At 30.2% G+C, this 17,998-nt stretch overlaps 1 protein-coding gene across 2 annotated transcripts in view; it reads right to left on the bottom strand.

Moving 5' to 3' along the window:
• Positions 1–17,998, bottom strand: part of LOC103574346 (cell adhesion molecule Dscam2) — a 173,196-nt gene that overhangs the window by 12,682 nt on the left and 142,516 nt on the right. Inside the window, exons 11-17 of one of the 2 annotated variants that reach the window (XM_053740874.1) lie at positions 17,640–17,886; positions 12,348–12,492; positions 11,545–11,807; positions 8,800–8,961; positions 6,673–6,954; positions 852–1,157; positions 11–310 (exon numbers count right to left, since the gene is read on the bottom strand). In XM_053740874.1, the coding sequence (XP_053596849.1) occupies positions 11–310; positions 852–1,157; positions 6,673–6,954; positions 8,800–8,961; positions 11,545–11,807; positions 12,348–12,492; positions 17,640–17,886 (1,705 nt within the window). Of the gene's footprint in view, positions 1–10; positions 311–851; positions 1,158–3,343; positions 3,695–6,672; positions 6,955–8,799; positions 8,962–11,544; positions 11,808–12,347; positions 12,493–17,639; positions 17,887–17,998 lie in introns of both variants that reach the window. The other variant, XM_014443333.2, reaches the window with a different exon arrangement.

Here is a 17,998-nt window from a genome sequence, read left to right as displayed (position 1 = left end):
TAATGAATACCTTGTATATACAAATGCATAGTCATTTCATCACCGCCATAAGCATTTGATACTGTACAAAAATATCTACCGCTATCCTCTCTAGAAGTACTAATGAGCTCGAGAATACTAACAGCACCATCTGTGGTATTCATTTCCTTAACCATATACCGATAATCGGATACCGCCGGTTCCAATTGCGAGCCAGCTCGCCTCCATACAATGTTTAGCGGATGATCACCCTTGGCTTCACAACGTAGAGAAGCTCTTGAGCCGAGCCGAGCTGTTTGATTGCGATGCTTCTCTACAATACGGGCTGGAGCTATACAGATAATTATCCCCTCGTCAATCAAGTTATGCTCATACCTTAGTAACCCAAAGCTTTCAAGTTTATATAAACCGTTTTCAATAACGATCATAATTAATCATTAATTATTACGTCATTAATCATTAGAGAAAGTGGTATCAAGATGGGTTACTTCCAAAAAGTAAAAAAAAAACAAATTTAATATTTTATTTATGAGACGAAACAGTTAATGTGAAGTATAATTTACTGGGGCAAGTTGGTCTCGCATTAAAAATTAAAAATTACATTACACTATTTTTGAATTTTTTAGTAATTTTTCCAAAAAAATGAAATCTTTCATAGATTTTAAAAACTACAATTTTTTTTTTGTATTTTTTTCCGGAAAGTACATTTACAGACGAAAATTTTGAAAAAAATAATGTCGGACTTAGTCCATTTTTGAAGAAGTTACAGCTATTTGAAAAAAAAAAGTTATTTTTTTGAGTTCTACAAGAATTCGCGGTCATTTGGTGGTGCCACGGAAACCGTAGACTTCCTAATAGTAGTTATTAATTACCATTAACAGTTAAATAAACAACTTTGCTAAGTCCAGCACCAATTCCATTAACAGCTTCACATAGATAGTAGCCCTCATGATCCTCTTGAACTCGGCCAAAGACCAGTGATCCATTTGAATGAATTCTCAGCTCTTGTGCATGTTCATGACTAGCAATGTCATGATAACTGCCAGGTCTAGTTCCTGTACCACGACGCCATGTGACAGAAGGCGGTGGAAACCCATCGGCATGACAATGAAGCATCAGTTTGGACATGCCTTCTGGTGCGTGAACATCTTGCGGCTCCATTACCCAACGAGGAGGTACTGGTGTTCGCATTAATGTCATAACAAACTTTAGTTATAGTTCATATACATATGGAACTGCATATACCATGTATATATGTTATATGTTATGTTATATATTATATATACATTAATATATGTATGTGGCATCATGAAAGGCTAGAAAGCACGAGTAACTCAAAGTACATCTGCGGTTTTAACTTACTGAGTTTAATTCTAACATATATTATAACAGATATAATCAAGGCAGAGGCGCGGAACTATGCCAGAGAAATTTCTCTTATGTCTGAGTATTTAAGACATTTTCATTTACTTGTTGGAGTCGTGTCAGAAATTCTTTGAGACTCGTGCGATATGGGTGCTTGTACAACATAGCTAGGCTTTAATTGTACTGACAATCCTTTGAGTCTCGTTGCAAATAAATTTTTTTTAGCTCCAGGCTGTTTAAAGTTTTGATTTTTTGGATATACTTCTAAACTTTTTTTTTATGATGAAAAATTGGCTAATTATTTTATTTAAGTTTACAGGACACGGGGTATGATGGGATAAAATTTTCTATTTCTTTCATCAAATTTCTATGATACTGATGTTTTTATAATTTTTTTATTTTTTTTCAAACGATAAATTATGAAGAAAAAAATATTTGAAAAAATTACACCAATAGTTTTTTTAATTTTCTACATGTGCATTTTTTTAGTTTTTTTTTTTTTGTCATTTATTTGTTGAAAAAAAAAATCCAAAAATTTTTCATTGCCTGTTCACATCAGGATACAAATTTTTGAGGCTTCTCGTAATTATTGTAAATAATTATTTGCAAATTAAGACTCTTGAGACTGGCAGTATTATTTTTACTCTACTTAAAAAAAAAAAAAAAGTGGACGTAAATTTCTAAAAAGGTGCACTTTAGCAAAATGAATGGATGAAAAAAAAATGGTGAAAATGATGATAGAAATAATAATTAAAAACTTACCCAAGGGTGCGGAAATATTTCTAAAGGTGATAAAAATAAAGTGCAAGGTGTAAAATTAAAAAAAAAGTGATGATTATTTACAAAATAAATGAAATTTAAAATTAATGTGTAAGAGTGCATTATTCGAAATGTGTATGTGCAAGTGAAATGTGTGCGTGTAATTATATTCATATATTTATATATATATGAGTGCTTAAGTAATTGTGCGTAACATTATACAAGTGCATAATTGCGTTTTGCTTGATAACGATCGACTGTGCCGCTCATGTGCTCTGCAAAATTATTTTTCTCTGTGCTTAAATAATTACAACAACAACAATAATAATTAAAATAATAATAATAATAATAGTTGCGTTGTGCGTTGGCATTTAAATTGACCGCTGAGTGCTGTAGCGCTAAAACTTTTGCTTTTATTTATGTTATTCAATTAAATATACAATTAAACTATTTTTTATTTTCACAACCAATATAATGAATGGTGACTTTTATTTATTAATTAAATTGTGTCATATTAATAATAATTATCATTTGCTCATTTAAAATAATGACAATTATGCTGAATTACAGCTCCACTTATTTTTAATTAACAATTATTTCATTTTGTACGCATCGCTTTTGAAAAAATTCAATCAAAAAGAACAAGACTGCGGTTTTATAGGAAAAGGTGGGGCAAAATGGGTCCCTTAAGAAGTGAGGGCTTATATGTAATATAAATGTCAGGCCATATTGCCCCCAGGTGCCTATTTTGCCCCCCCCCCCCACTTGGCCTATAAAATTTTATTTTATGGATCGAAATTTTATTTCGCGCATGAAAAATTATTTTCATATCAAATGTATGCGTACTTTTCTATATATTCATCAAAAAATTTTTAAAAATTTGTTAATTAAAATTTTCCCGAAAATGTTTGTCTTTAAAAATATTTTTTTTTTTTATTTGTAAGGGCGCTTAATTTTACGGAATATTAATTAATAATAAATAAATTTGTCAAGCATAAAAAATAATAAAATTTTTTTTAGTGTCACCAAATCGATAATTTCTAAATGTATGGAGCCGCAAAAGAGCATAATTACTAAAAAAAATAATCACACTTGTAATGAATTATTTTAAAAAAAAAGTCTCCAATCATAGAAGTAAGTGCGAGAGCTTTAAATTTATTTTTACAGTAGTGCATTAATTATAAAAATATCAAATTTTATAATTTATCTATTTTTTTTTTCATGGTAAAATTTACTGTACCACGAACAACTAATTGGGCAGTAGAAGAAACTTCGGCAACGGAGTTGCGTGCAATGCAGGTATAATTGCCAGCATGAGCGGCAGTAACACGGTCGATTGAGATGGTACTGGAGTGAATATCCATGCTGGTAACACGTAATCCAGCAACGTTGCTCGGTAAGTTGTTTTTGTGTGTAACTGTTGTACTAGCAGATCCAAAATTTGTTGGGGATGATGTTGCAATTGATTCCCCGTCTTTCGACCATATTATCGTAAATGGCGGGTCGCCCTTTTCAATAACGCAGGCCACTTGTGCCCGCACACCCTCTGATAGGTCCTTGTTAAAGCTAAAAGGAGCTATGCTAGGTGGAACTGGAATTATAACAATTAATTTTTAACGCTCGAGTCTAAAAAATCTTAATTGGTGATTTTTTTTTATACTAATTTTAAATCTTCTTTTTTTTTCAATTAAATTTATTCTCCATTCTTGATGTTTATTTTATTTTATTATTTTTTTCCAGAAAATCCTTCGTTATTTCAAATCATGCGATTCACTCGTCACGAGAAAACACTTGAGAAAAATTACTCAGAGAACAAGCGAGTTTGGGTTGAGTGAAGGTAAATTTTTTTTTTTTGTGTTATAAAGTAATGGAGATGTCAAAAGTGTTGGGTTTATCCTCTTTTTAATATTTTTTTTTATAAAAATATATAAAGAAAGAGATTTTTTTTTTTTTCGTTTAAGAAATAAATTATCTTGACGGGTTTAGTTTGTAAGATAATTAAAAGGTCTCTTGATTAAATTCAAGTTCATTTGATAATTAGATAATTTATCTGACGTTAATCGGAGCGAAAATCTTATACTAAAAGTAAAGAAGAGTTAGTGTAATAGTCACCAATTAACTTTACAGATAACGTCAGAAAATAATAGCAAGGAAGACTTGCATTAGTAGAGAGACGATAATTATTTTAAATAAAAATTATTTTTAAAAAAACTTATTAATTATGACTCGAGTAATATTTTTAAATTTGTCATTCAATTTCATGACAAAAAATAAACTACTTAATACAATTATAATTTAAAAATGTCTGATTTGTTAACAAAAAAGTTCGAGGTAGGATATTGAAGAAGGAAGATGAATAAAAGTGGTAGAGTCTACACAATCTCAGACACCGTCTGTATTTGTATTGCGCTGAAAGCCAAGCGGAGATTGCATCCCTTAAAATTAAATTACTGGCGTGTTCGACGTCGGGTGGCCTTAGGCGCGATTCATCGGGTCGCAATTCGTAGTAAGCAGTCCTGAGGTGCTTCCAATACCAACAACTTTCTTGTTCTCTCGTATACATGAGCTTACTCGCCTTGCCTTCACTTGCCTTTCAGTAGACTAGACTCTACTACACACAAAGACTTGGAGAGTAAGCGAGCGAACGAAATATAGTAAAAAAGAGATGTTGAAATAATTCGCCTACTCTCTTTCTCTTTCTCTTATTCTTTTTTATTTTTTCTCATTCCATCAGCATCTTGAGCCATTCATCCCTAGAATCCTCGGTTGATCCTTTGGGTCGTACCGATAACGTAAAACTTTTGCCAATCGACCGACCTTATTGAAACTGCTCAATATAAACTCTTCATTTGCCTTAAGGGTCAAATTATTTGAACTCAATTTGACCTTGAGTTGATTTTTATTTTCCGAATCTTCTGTGCATCGATTTTCATTATTTTTACACTGATAGAAGTATATTTGATATTAATAAATATATATATTTGAAACAGTTTTTCAGCCTTATCGAGCTAAAAAAAAGTTATTGTTTGTTTCAAGCATAGATTTATCAATAGTTAATAAATCTCATATTTGAGTGAACATCGCTGCGATATTTGACTACGGCGCCACTTTCTATTTATAAGACTTTTCAGCACACTGTCTAGGGTAAGTCGCATTTGTCAGTTGTTTGTCGTGTAACAAATTCAGAATACATCAACTAAATATCGTTTTCAAATTTTAAAAATGAAAAAAGACAGATGATACTTTTTTTAAGAGTACACAGAAAAAAAGGATTTCTTGGCGCAAAAAATTTTTTCTTGCCCAAGAAAATTTTTTCATTAAAAATTGAGAACGAAAATTTCCTAGGGATGAAAAAAAAAATTTCTAGTCCTGAGAAAATTTTTATTTTCATTTCGTAACGTAAAATTTTTCTTGCGCCAAGAAATCCTTTTTTCTCTGTGTAAAATAAACTGCAATATTTTAAAGTCAACTGTATTTTGATGCCCGCGGAAATAGAGAAAGGATGAGCGTCAACGTCATCCCTTGTTACACCTTACACTTAACAATATTTTATATTCTCACGTTATATGTACAGATAATGATAAACGTGTGTCCTCGCACTCATCCTCCCACTTTTGTTGGGTGTATGTTGACATCATAACTCTCATTGAGATGTTATACGTGTATGTTGGTGTATTACAATGTGCGTGTGTTGAGTGTGAATGGGATGTTACGTTCTGTCTGGAAATATCCGCAGGCATTCTGCAGACTTCATGTGTCTGGATATTCACAAGTCTACCTTGTGTATACTAGACAACAACGAGAATAATAATTATTCAAGCATTCTGTGAATTTACGGGAATGCAAGGTATTGTTCTTTGTACTCAGATTATTCCTATTGTCATACAAATATCATGCTCTGATGTTTATTGATTTATTTATAATTAATTCAAATTATTTATTCAATAATTCATTGTTTCACAATTAATGCTAATGACAAAAATTATTTAATCTTCTCTCTTTTTTTTTTCTTTCAACATCAGTCGCGTTCATTTTCCATTTGCTTGCAAATGTTTTAAATTTACTATTATTTTTTTTTTTTATTTTAAATGTTGGTGTAGAGTGTGGGTTGTAAAATTTATGTAGAAAGAGTTAATGTTGAGGATAAAATTAAAATAATTGAGATGAAATGAAAGCTTCAATTGCGACAAGGATGTTAACATAACACACATGTAATGAAAAATTGCTAGAGGGTTGTTTGTCGCAGGATGAAATAAAAAAAAGATGAGGAAAAGTTTCGTTTGTTCTGATTTATATGTCTGGAGAAGGATGTTATGAAGTAGCAACATTGTTTTTGATGCAGGATTTAGACTTGCTTTCGGGCATGTGGAAATGCTAAATATCAACCAAAGGATATGATGCGAATGAAAAAAATGAAAGGCCAAATATTTTTTTTATGGGTAATTTTTTCTATGGAAAATATTTTTTTTTTGTTTTTCTGGGGGCGGAAAAAAGGTAGAAGGCTGTACTGATGAACGATTAAAAAAAATGACAGGGATATTATTTGAAAGGGATATTTAAGGAAAATACCATGAACTAATAGAGGTGCTGTATGCGATACTTTAGCAGCATCGTTGCTTGCAAGACAAGTGTAGTTGCCGTCGTGTATTGGTGATGCGCTTTGTATCCTCAATGCCAAATCATATTCATCAATCTGATGGGTCGTTGCTTCTCTGGATTTTAATGCGCGGCCGTCCTTCAGCCATGTTATTTTTACTGGTCCGTCACCCTCGCTAACCACACATGTGACGTGGACTCGTGTCCCAGATTGTATATTTGCGGGAAAGCTAAATGGTTCGATTTTAGGTGGGACTGAAAATTTCATTAAAATAGAACAAACTATTCAAATATTTTTTTTTTACGTTTTTTTTTTTTTTTTTGTTTGAGAGCAGATTAAAGATAAAAATAGACGACAGATTTACGTGTGATACACCTGAAAGTTTTTCATACACTGATAGAAGGATTTTATTATTGATAATAAAAATATTTATTTGATATAATTTTATTTATATATATTATTTAATGGAAAAAATTCATACCAGTCCATTACGTTTAATTATTCAATGTTTCCCCACCAAAAAATTTATAAAAAAAAATCTATGTTAAAATATAGAGAATATATATTTTAATTATATTTTATTTTTTTTTATACTACAAATATATTTTAACATATATTTGTAGTATAGATTTTTTTCATGGGGGTCATACGTATTCATTACTTTATTGACTGATACAAAAATTTAGTATAACTAATCTAATTCAAATTTTTTTCATGATTATATATTATTCATATATTATTAGCAAGTCTTTAGATAGTTTTGGTGACGATTTTTTCAGTAAGATAATAATTATTTATAGCTTTAATTAAAATTTTATCGAATGACATAGATAACTTTATATTCATTTTATATTTCAGTGACCTAAATAAAAATTCATTGAATATTAATAAATGTATCAAAATTACATCAAGTAAATTATTTTGTGAATATTATTAAATATTTATTCAATTATTTCTGTGTTTAAATTTTTTATTACACTGAAAAATTCGCCTTATCCAAAAGTTCCCATAGAATCACTCAAATAGGTCACAAACCGCATTAGATGTAGAGGTATTAGTTTCTATGCAGACTTTACCCTTTTGATGGGATTCTATGGGAACTTTTGGATAGGAGTCACTCGAAGCTTCGGAGTTTAAAAAAAAATCACTCCGCATACAGAGTGAATAGAAAGTTTTTTTTCAGAGTGATGAAGATTTTATTTAAATCCGTATTCACGCTGCAAATTTTTTACAGAGCAAATATTAGTAAATTTTATTTAAAATAAAAAAAAAATCCTGTTATCAGTGTGATTATTTGTAGAAAAAATATATAAATAGATATTAATAATAGTAGCAAAGATCGATAGCATCCTTTTAGAAGCTCGACCTTTGTGTAGTTGTAATTTGAAATAGTAATGATAAGAAAAAAAAAATTAGAGTTACACATTAGTTTGAAATGATAAGATAAATGAATGAATGTGAATGATTGGATGACAAGATACAAAGGCTGAGTAATAACGTTCGATCGTGCTTTCCAATGAAATGGAAAAGTATTCCAAGACCCTGAAGAGGTTTCGTCGGCGATCGAAAAGAGGACGCAGATGGAAGCTGTAACCCTTATGAATGATGGAACTAGTAGGATTTTACACAGAAGCCGTATGTCTTTCTTTCACAGAACCCGATAGAATATCACTCTTTCTCTCTTCATTTTATTCTTCTTCTAGTCGTTTACTTTTTCCCTTCATCTTTAAACCTTTTTCGTTGCATTTGTTCTCATATTTTTTTCTCTTTTCGATACCTTCTTCACTTAAACTCCCACGCGAGTCACTGGTTGTATAAAAAGGAATAAAAGAAACAAAGACCAGCAACAGGACACTTAAGTTTGACTTGAAATATTGATTGTCGATAAATTATTCGCCACTGTTTGCATTGTGGTAAATTTTATAACCTAAAGATACTACTTTTTATTTTTAGTATTACTGTTTTAAATTTAGCTGTTTAAATATTTCAAATTGTTGAAAACGTATTTACGGTTTAGTTAATTTTTAAATAAGTTACATATTTAAATCTTTAGTATTTATTGTTATTTTTATATAAATTTATTATTTATTTGGTCTTACCTTTTACTTCTATTTGTACTGTTTGAGAGTCGTAGTGACCTTGTTTATTTTTTGCAGTACATGTATAAGAACCGCGATCTGTACTGCTGTCTACATTATGAAGAACCAGTGTACCATTTGACGACACTTCTTGTCTTCTACTTGTTGGTAAAACTTGACTATCTATTAAACAAATAATTATTTTTAATATTTACTTAACATTTACAATTCAAATTTTAAATATTTTATAAATATTACAGATAATTTTTCAACTTCCCGCTATGAAAATTGAAAATTTTCAAAAAATGGAGTTATTGGGTGCGGTCCGGTTTTCAAAATCAAGTTTTCATCAGATCTCGACATTTTAAGGTTCTAAAAATCAATTCAGACCATTTCCGGATGGACGTACGTGTGTGGATGTGAATGTACGTGTGAACTAATTTTTATCGGAGGATATTTCCGGAACAAATCAAGATTAGAACGTTGCGGCAATCGAAAGGACTGATCAAGGTTGAGATCTGACAGTTCTTTCGATTGCTGCAAATTGATCGATTTGTTCCAAACATATCGGACAAAAATTACGTTTCTTCAACGAAATTAATTTTTTTTTTCCAAGCGTTTTTGTTAACTTCAAGAGCTCAAAAACTAACAAATAAAAATGTTTTCGAGCTCTCTGAGCTTGGAAACAGTGAGAAGTTTTGTGGTTGGTCCACAGGGTCAAAGCTTTTTGAATATTCGAGAAACCTGGAAATTTATTTTGCAGATTTTTATTTTTTTTTATCATTTTATTTATCGATTATAATGTTCATATTTTTTTATTTGAAATTATATTAATGTGATTTTTATTATAAATTTTATTAAGTATTTATATAAAGAAAAAAAGTCTTGTTTTATTTTTTTTTAATATCTCATTTAGATGAAGAATTTATTTTTCAATATAAGTAAATATCCGATGTATATAAATTAAAAAAAAAAGTTTTATTTCCTCAGCATCTCCATTTTTCCGGTGCTCTGTAACTACAGAATATTTTATTATAAACTCTTGTAATCTTGTTGAAACTTTTTCAATGAAGTTTTTTTTTTTTCTTTAAAGAATCAGAAAACTAAATATTTAATTTAATTAATTCATAATGCTTATTACTACAGTTCTAATTATTGGTAATGAGTATGGAAGTTGAGAATTTAAGTGAAGATTATATGAGAAAATAAAATATTCAATAACACACATTCAAAGCGCTTAGTACTAAACTTCTGCATACATTTTCAAGGTTTAATATGAATTATAAGACAAAGAAATTTAGTAACATAAATAAAGGAACTAATAAAAACTTTTTTTCCTCACGAATTTCTTAGTACATTATAATAATTATTTTAGGGCGTAACATTTGATTTATTTTTATTATTGCTGGCCAAGAATTTGATCGTCGCATTTTATAAAAAATATTTGAAATATTTTTGTCGCGTACAATTTAACTCGGAGCAAACAAGACACGATTTAAAAAAAATTATTTTTTTGAATTGCTCAAAATATTTATTTAGGTTGTCTAGTGGAGAAGGGGTAAGTTGATCACTCTAGACATAAAAGCTAAAATTTTTCGTAAAAATAATTTTATTTCTTTGTGTATTCTTCAAAGAAATTTTATTTATTAAGGAAAAGTAAAATTTTTCCTTCTAAGATCCCGTGAACAAATATTTTTGTTTTCTTCCCAAATAATATCTTATTATACTTTGAAAACCCGGGGATTTTATGGTGTCTTATTTTATTTCGGATTTTTCTATCGGTAATTCGATTGATTTTTATTAATTAAATTTAATTGATATTTAAAAAAAATTTTTCCGCTAACGATTCAAAGATTATCCTCTCGATAAAAATAAATGTCGTAATTTTAGGTAAAACCTTTTCAATGTTATTGGTCGAGTCATTTTCTTCAGTAAAAACTTTAAAAGTCCAGTTAGTCTGTCTAGAAGTTACTTTTTGTCCCTCCCTCTTTTTTTTTATTACGATCGCATTTTACTTGGCAACTTTAGCAAGTAGTGTTACATGCGACATTGGAGCCATTCTCGAGCTTACTCGACCGTTATGCAGTGTCGCTTTCGCGAAAAGACTCTCTTGTTCTCCCAGAACTAAAACTTATCGTAAAGTTCAGTTCATCATTACCAGAACCTTTGGTTTGGGTTCTCACAAGAACTTTGACTGAGTACTCCCCGCGGTACTATATATATTTTCACCAACTTCCTTTCACTTAAAAGCTTCCAACGCGAATTGTAAAAAATAATTTAAAGCCGATAAGTCTTCCAGACTTACTATCTTTCTTTTTTTTTTTTTTTTTTTTTTAAACAATTAATTTTTCTTTATTTATCAGTGATCGCATGAATAATTGACTATTTGCATGTGAAGTTTTCGTTTAAAATATTTCGAGTAAATAAAAAGGAAAAAAAAATTCAAATAAATTAAAAAAATTTTTGTTTGAATATTTATTTAAAAAAAAAAAAAAATGTTTTTTATTTTTCAAATAAATAGTCGCGTCAGACATCATGCAGGTTTGAAATTGGACGTTTATCAAATACTGACATAAATATATCTATATATACTTAGTTTGTTTTTGTGTGAAAGAATAAAACGTGCAATGAATATAAAAATAAAAATTCAATTGTTAGAAATGTCGTTAAAATAGATTTATCACTTGCGATAAATTATACTATTAAATAAGCAATTGTATTTATGTAGATATATTTTGTTTATACATATATGTTTTTGGTAAATACCTTTTTCCCATGTAATACTCGCGATCGGGAATCCAGCAACGGGACATTTTATGACTGTTGTTTCACCTGCCACCGCGGCATAGTTTCCCATCGGTCGGACATGCGGCAGACCATAGATATTTAGACGGGCTGCGTGATGAACTTTGGCTACGCGATTCCCTGCTGAGCAACGATACTCGCCTCCGTCTTCAACTCTCACAGTACTTATGTTTACATGTGATATTACATCGCCGTGTACTGTCACGTATTGTCCAATCATGAATCTGAAACATTTTTTTTTCTATTCAGGGAGACCACAAGTGTCAAATTTAAAAAAAATCAATTTTTTTTTACATATTTCAATAGTCTATAGCTTAAAAAAAATACTAAAATTTAAGTATATATTTCTAATAGTTTCTTTGAGTTACAGCCATCTAAAGGGCAGCTCATTGATTTTATAAATTACTGCAGTTATAACTCGAAGACAAATCATCCAATCGATTTGATTCTTATTGCCCAAATTTCCGCGCGAAATTTATATCTGTTTTTTAAAAAACTCCGGGATTTTTAAGGCAAAAATATATCCTTTAAACATTAAAACATTCCATGCAGTAGTTTTCTTCAAGAAATTCCGAAAAGTTCACCTATTTCACTTATTCATGTTTAGAGTATATAATGAAGGTCATTAAATTAATATCAAAGGTCATCTTTGGATTACTTAATATCTAACATTGAATAAAAAATCTAAAATTTAAAAAATAATTATTTTGCTTTAACACCAGTAACTTGATACAGTTGTTTGGTCTCACAAGTGAAGTACGTACCTGTCATTTTGAGGCAGAGGAAATCCATCTAGGGTCCACGTGAAATGTGGCGTCGGGTTTCCAGTCGCAATACATTTCAGGGAAACACTGGGTCCTGGCTGTATAGTCTGCTCGATAAATTTATATACAAGTTGTGGAGCAGCGTCTATAAATCACAACAAAATGAGTTACTGATAATGATAACAATATGAATAAATAATAATAAATTAATTAATTAAAAAAAAAAATAATTAAATTTACATAAAGAATGTATAACAAGAGAATGATTGATAATTTTATCTTAGGATACATACAGAGTACGTGTAATCTGTCAGTGTAAACGTGAGAACAATAATGAGAAGGAGAATGAGAACCAGAGACTCATGTTAAGAGATAATTAATGATGCTACAATGTGTTAATGGACGTTAATGTAATAAACTTAAGTAGGACATGATTTTCATAGTATGTTGCAAATTTGTTGTCGAGTCTCTAGAAGACATATATTTATCTATATACATATATATCTTGTAACCGCTTACTTTTGGAACAAAACCACTGGTTTTAGCCCTTCGCTTCTCATCTCTCTTCACCACATGCACCCTATCCACCCTTCTCCCTTCTCCTTTACCAGCTTTTCTTCTCACTATTCTCGTATACTTTAACTTTAACTCCTCCATATATACATTTTCCAGCGAAATAATGTGACACATTTTATCACGTCGTTTACGAGCATTTTCATAAATCCTCGGTATCCTCTTTTAAAAGTATCTCATCCCGTTTTTCGCTTTTAAACTCTATATATTTTTCAGCACACTTATCATTTTTAGTGTATTATACTCAACATATATTCTAGCATTACTTATAAATGTTTCATAGTTTAATGAGTTAAAACCGTTTTTTATTTAAAGAATGACAAGTTAATAATTAACCCTAACATATATTTTAGTAAATTAAGTGTTTGGGTGCTGGTATGTGGCGTGAATCATGATAAAAAAATAATTTCCATTATCTTTTAGAACAAAATCGTGATGCATTTTGATGCGGCATTACCGTGAGAGAGAGAGTGTGTGTGTTTTTAGTACAAGTGTAGACTGCAGAGTGTGGAGTAGAAGTTGGCAATAACTCAAGCGTCAAATTGGTTCAAGAGTATAGTAATCTGCATTACTAACTGTAAGTGGTATAAGAGCAGATGCGGGTAGACCATTTAGGAACTACGTCGCGTTTCTGCATTACTTTAAATGTCTAAACTTCTGCGTTTCACTTCTAGCCATGAGAAATAACTGAGCTGTGAAAGTTTATGGTATTTAAAGATTAATCTTCATAAGTATTATATGTACTGTATGCAAATTCGTTTTTACTTTTAAATCTAATAGCCGTGATTGTTTTAATGTCGCAACCCTTAAAAATTTCTGTAAATATGCCTTAATTTATTGTGTGCATTTTAAAAATAATTTTCAAGATAATAGATTAAAGGGCAATGTTTAATGATTTATTGGGAGCATTGCTGGTTCATAGGTCATAGACAACAGCCTGATATGATCGTTATCAAAGAGCACATTTACATAAACCGTAAGCTATTTGCGGGAAGCTATTGATCTGTGGTTTGACGTTTGAATTCAAGTGCACCCTTGTGAATTAGCTACAAATTAGAGGAACCGTAATAATCCGAAGCATGGTGTAGTGATTGCATATACAGTAGCCAATGAGAAGTGGGGTAAAAGTGGTGAGGCAATGCGGTGATAATGGTGAAGGATATTACAGGTGGAAGAAGAGAAGGATTTTGGTATAGTAAAAGAGACAAAGGACGTTGATTAGAGAGTGCAGAAATTAAACGTGTTTATCCAGCTTAGTGTAAATCAAAGCACACTATTGCGGTTGTTACGACGACGTCCTTGTCCTCTTTTGGATTTACTCTTGCATTTATTTACATAATCGTTATTTAACGCGGCTATTAAACGTTATTTTTCAAAGTTATAATTTTTCAGTAAATTTGAGTAATTAATTATTTATTTAAATTATCACGTTCATATTTTTATTTTTTTAACGTTGAAAAAATCTTGTAATCGTCGGTATGAAATTTTCGTTATTTAAAAAAAAAATTAAATTTAAGGGTGAAGGGGGGGGGGGTACTTAAAAAAGTACTGAAAAACTAAGTTTTCGAGGACTTATACGCTAAATCTGTTATTTTAGTGATATTCAAAGTAAACAGAAAAAATTTTCATTTTTTGCGGGTAAAATGGAGTACCCCCTAAAAAAGGTGAAAAAAAAAAACTTCTGTATATTAAATAATTTTGATGAAACCAAATTTTTTTACCAGTAATTTACATAAAGAAAAACAATATATCACATAATTATTGAATGTAAAGAAAGAAAAAAAATTTTTTGATAGTTTGATTCTTAAAACAAAAGTCATTAACATTTTTTGACTGAAGGTTATGATTTTGAAAAGAGTTTAGCAAAAAAAAAAAAATTCAAAATAACGCAAAATAATATTTACAAAAGTGATTTTGAAATGTTTAAAACTTGCCCCTCTACCCCGTTTTGCCCCTTCCTCCTCTATATATATATATATATACATATAGATATATAAGAAGCTATAAATATTTGTTATAAAAATTTACGAACACAAATAAAAAAAATATGAAAAATAATAGGCGTGGGAATTGATTTTCACAGTTGGTAAATTTATATAAATGAAATGAAACAGGGTAGCGCGTCACGTCGACGCTATTCGTTTGACTCTCTCGAGATACTTTTTGTAGCATACCAGTAGCAGTATAAAGTTTTAACGTTACAAGCGCTCGAGATGACTAAGATAAATGAGTATGTATTTATCCGCTCAGTCTAATGGATTTTACGAGTTTCCAATACGCCAAAGAAAAAGTTGTTTTTATTTTTTATCTCCACATTTATAACTTTTTCTTCACAACTAATCGTTTTATAATTTATTTGTCCTCAAAATCAATAAAAACTAATCTATTATATTTTTAATACTTTTTTTATTTCAGAGTCCTATAAAATTATGAGTATACAAACTGACTCCTACCGATGGTAGTCAGTAATAATATTAATAAACAAATAAAATAAATAATCTATCAGACGAAAGAATATTATTTTGGATTAATTACAAATACCAGAACCAACATAGTTTAAATTGCATCACAGTATTTGCTTTGACGTGCCTGCTGGAAGATTGACTAGTGAGTTTAACAAAGCAACCATGCGGGAGAGAGGAAGTTGGATGGATAAGAGACCACCGGAGATTGCATGAGTAGACCACGCCAGTGTATGTTCCGCTCAGCCGGTGAAAATCGAAAACCGAGTAGATCGACTGGTACAAACGACGATCAACTTACGAGCTATGAACTTTCAGACTCGACTCACTCTTTCCTCACTGTATAAGTATATATTTTACATTATATACGCTATGATGGGTTAAAGTATGAAAACGGATGCCAAGAAGATTTTCTTCGCCCCAAGGGAATGAGGAATAAGAAATAGGAACGCGTATTGCTTGGTATTCTCTAAAGTCTCTGAGAGTTCGGGGTATGAATCTAGTCAAATAGAGTTCTTGCTACGAGAGAGATAGCAGAGAAGTGTCTATGTCTATAAATTTATGTGTACGTGTGTGTGTATTTGATTCAACTCTCTGCGTTAGCTTGTACAAGCATCAGGAAGCCCCTGATACTCTGTAACCGAACCATCGATCGGTCCATTGGGTCGTTGCCCATCCAATCAGCTCTACCGGGATTTGAGAATCTTCCGGCACACAGACTGTACTACCGATCCGGAAGAACATCATAATTGTTATAGCCAAGCTATAATATTATATATATAAATTATTTTGTCTCTATTCTTAATTTAGATCACTTTGGATGATAAATAAATGGCCAGCAAGCTCAGCCAACGTCTTTTACTTAATTATACCTTTATCTTAAACCACTAAGCTTGGTATCTAACCCAAAAACCACAAGATTCGCTCCTCATTTTAGTAACCTCAAGATAATATACTCGTGCTTTATTTTACTCACGTACACGCTGTGTTATTTGCAATTAAGAGCAGATGCACTACTGTCTTCGATATTATCTGTGCCTATGCTGTGTGTACTTTAGTCACGATTTCCCAAGGTAATTCACTCGATTACAAGTATCATTATTATTTTAACAAAATTACAATTCATTTTTACGATTACTTAGTATTATTACTTTTTATGATTATTATTCACAGCTTTTTTTTTTTTAAAAGAACAAGAATAGAGTAGAGAGAGTACATGCAGATGAGTAATATCGATTTTAATTAAAAAATTAATTAAAATGTGGGCAGCATTTTTTTTTTTTTGAACTACCTTTTAATGATAATTAATGTCATATTATTGAAATGTACGAGGACATGGTAGTTATCATTTAATTGATATTAAATATTTAAATGAATTTAAAATTACAAAAAGGAAAATTTTCAGAAGAGCTCCACTTATTTTACAAACACTAATTTTTCAGTGGGCAATTTAAATTTGAAATAAAAATACGTCATATTATTTTTAAGTTAGAAATAATACAAATTTTTAAGTGCGAATTTTATGAATCCGTTTTTCAAAGATTCAAAATTATTTTTTAAAAATTTTTCCTTGCTATCTTTGAGCAAATTTTCCTCAACTTCTTTTGAAAAACTATGTTTAAAAATTTTATTTTTAGCAAGTATTGCATTATTTTTACAAAATTACTTTTTTCAAAAAATAGTGTGACTCCAAAAATTTTAATTTTGCATATAAAGTAATCGGGTCAAAAAAATAATGATTTTAGCGTAATTTTAAAAAATTTAAACTGAAGCAAGTCTAGAAAAACAAAACCAAGTCAAGTTTAAGTACTTTTTTTTTTGATATATGATAAACATATTTTAAGATATGAAAAGACATTCAATTTTGACTAAATTGTCTTACTTAGTACCGATTTATGCTAACTTTGTAAAATTAAAGTCACTTTGTTTTGGATTTGATTTAAATTTAAGTAAAATTCAAATCAGCGTGACTTTAATTTAAATTTTTAAGTCAAATTTGATTTGAGTTTGACTTAAATTTTTAAGTTAAAAAAGTAAATTTGAAGTTAAAAAATTAAGTGTAGCCAAAATCTAGTTAATTGCAAATCAAAAAAATTATAGCAGTCAAAATCAAAATAATTAAGTCAAATAAATCAAAATAATAATTTTTTGACCCAGATAATTACACGAGTTAAATAAATTCTTAATTTATTAACGGATTGAAAAATATAAAAAAAATGAGCCCATCTTTAGTCTTAATAAATGAGTAATGACTTACCGCCTAATCGAAGCTCGGCAGTAGCTTGAACCATCTCATAGTCATTTTTGGCAAAACATTGGTACATTCCTTTGTCATCCCTCGTCACTGAGGATATATGAAGAGTTGATCCACCATTACCAAGTACTTTTATTCTACCAGCACCTTCTCTCACCGGAAGACCATCTTTCGCCCAAGTTATTATCGGAGTCGGTTGTCCTGTCACCGCGCATTGAAATTTTCCGTCTTTACCCAAATCAATAGTCACCTTAAATCAAAATATACCATAATTATCATCTGCTAAAACCGTTGAGCAATATTTTCAGCTTGCATTATTTTACTAAAATTAGATAAATCAATATTCTCGTTTCCACTTATAC

This window comes from Microplitis demolitor, chromosome 7, assembly GCF_026212275.2.
Source record: "Microplitis demolitor isolate Queensland-Clemson2020A chromosome 7, iyMicDemo2.1a, whole genome shotgun sequence".
In the NCBI taxonomy this organism is placed as follows: Eukaryota; Metazoa; Arthropoda; class Insecta; order Hymenoptera; family Braconidae; genus Microplitis; species Microplitis demolitor.
The sequence above is the reverse complement of the archived record's forward strand: the minus strand, read 5'-3'. Positions and strand labels throughout refer to the sequence as shown.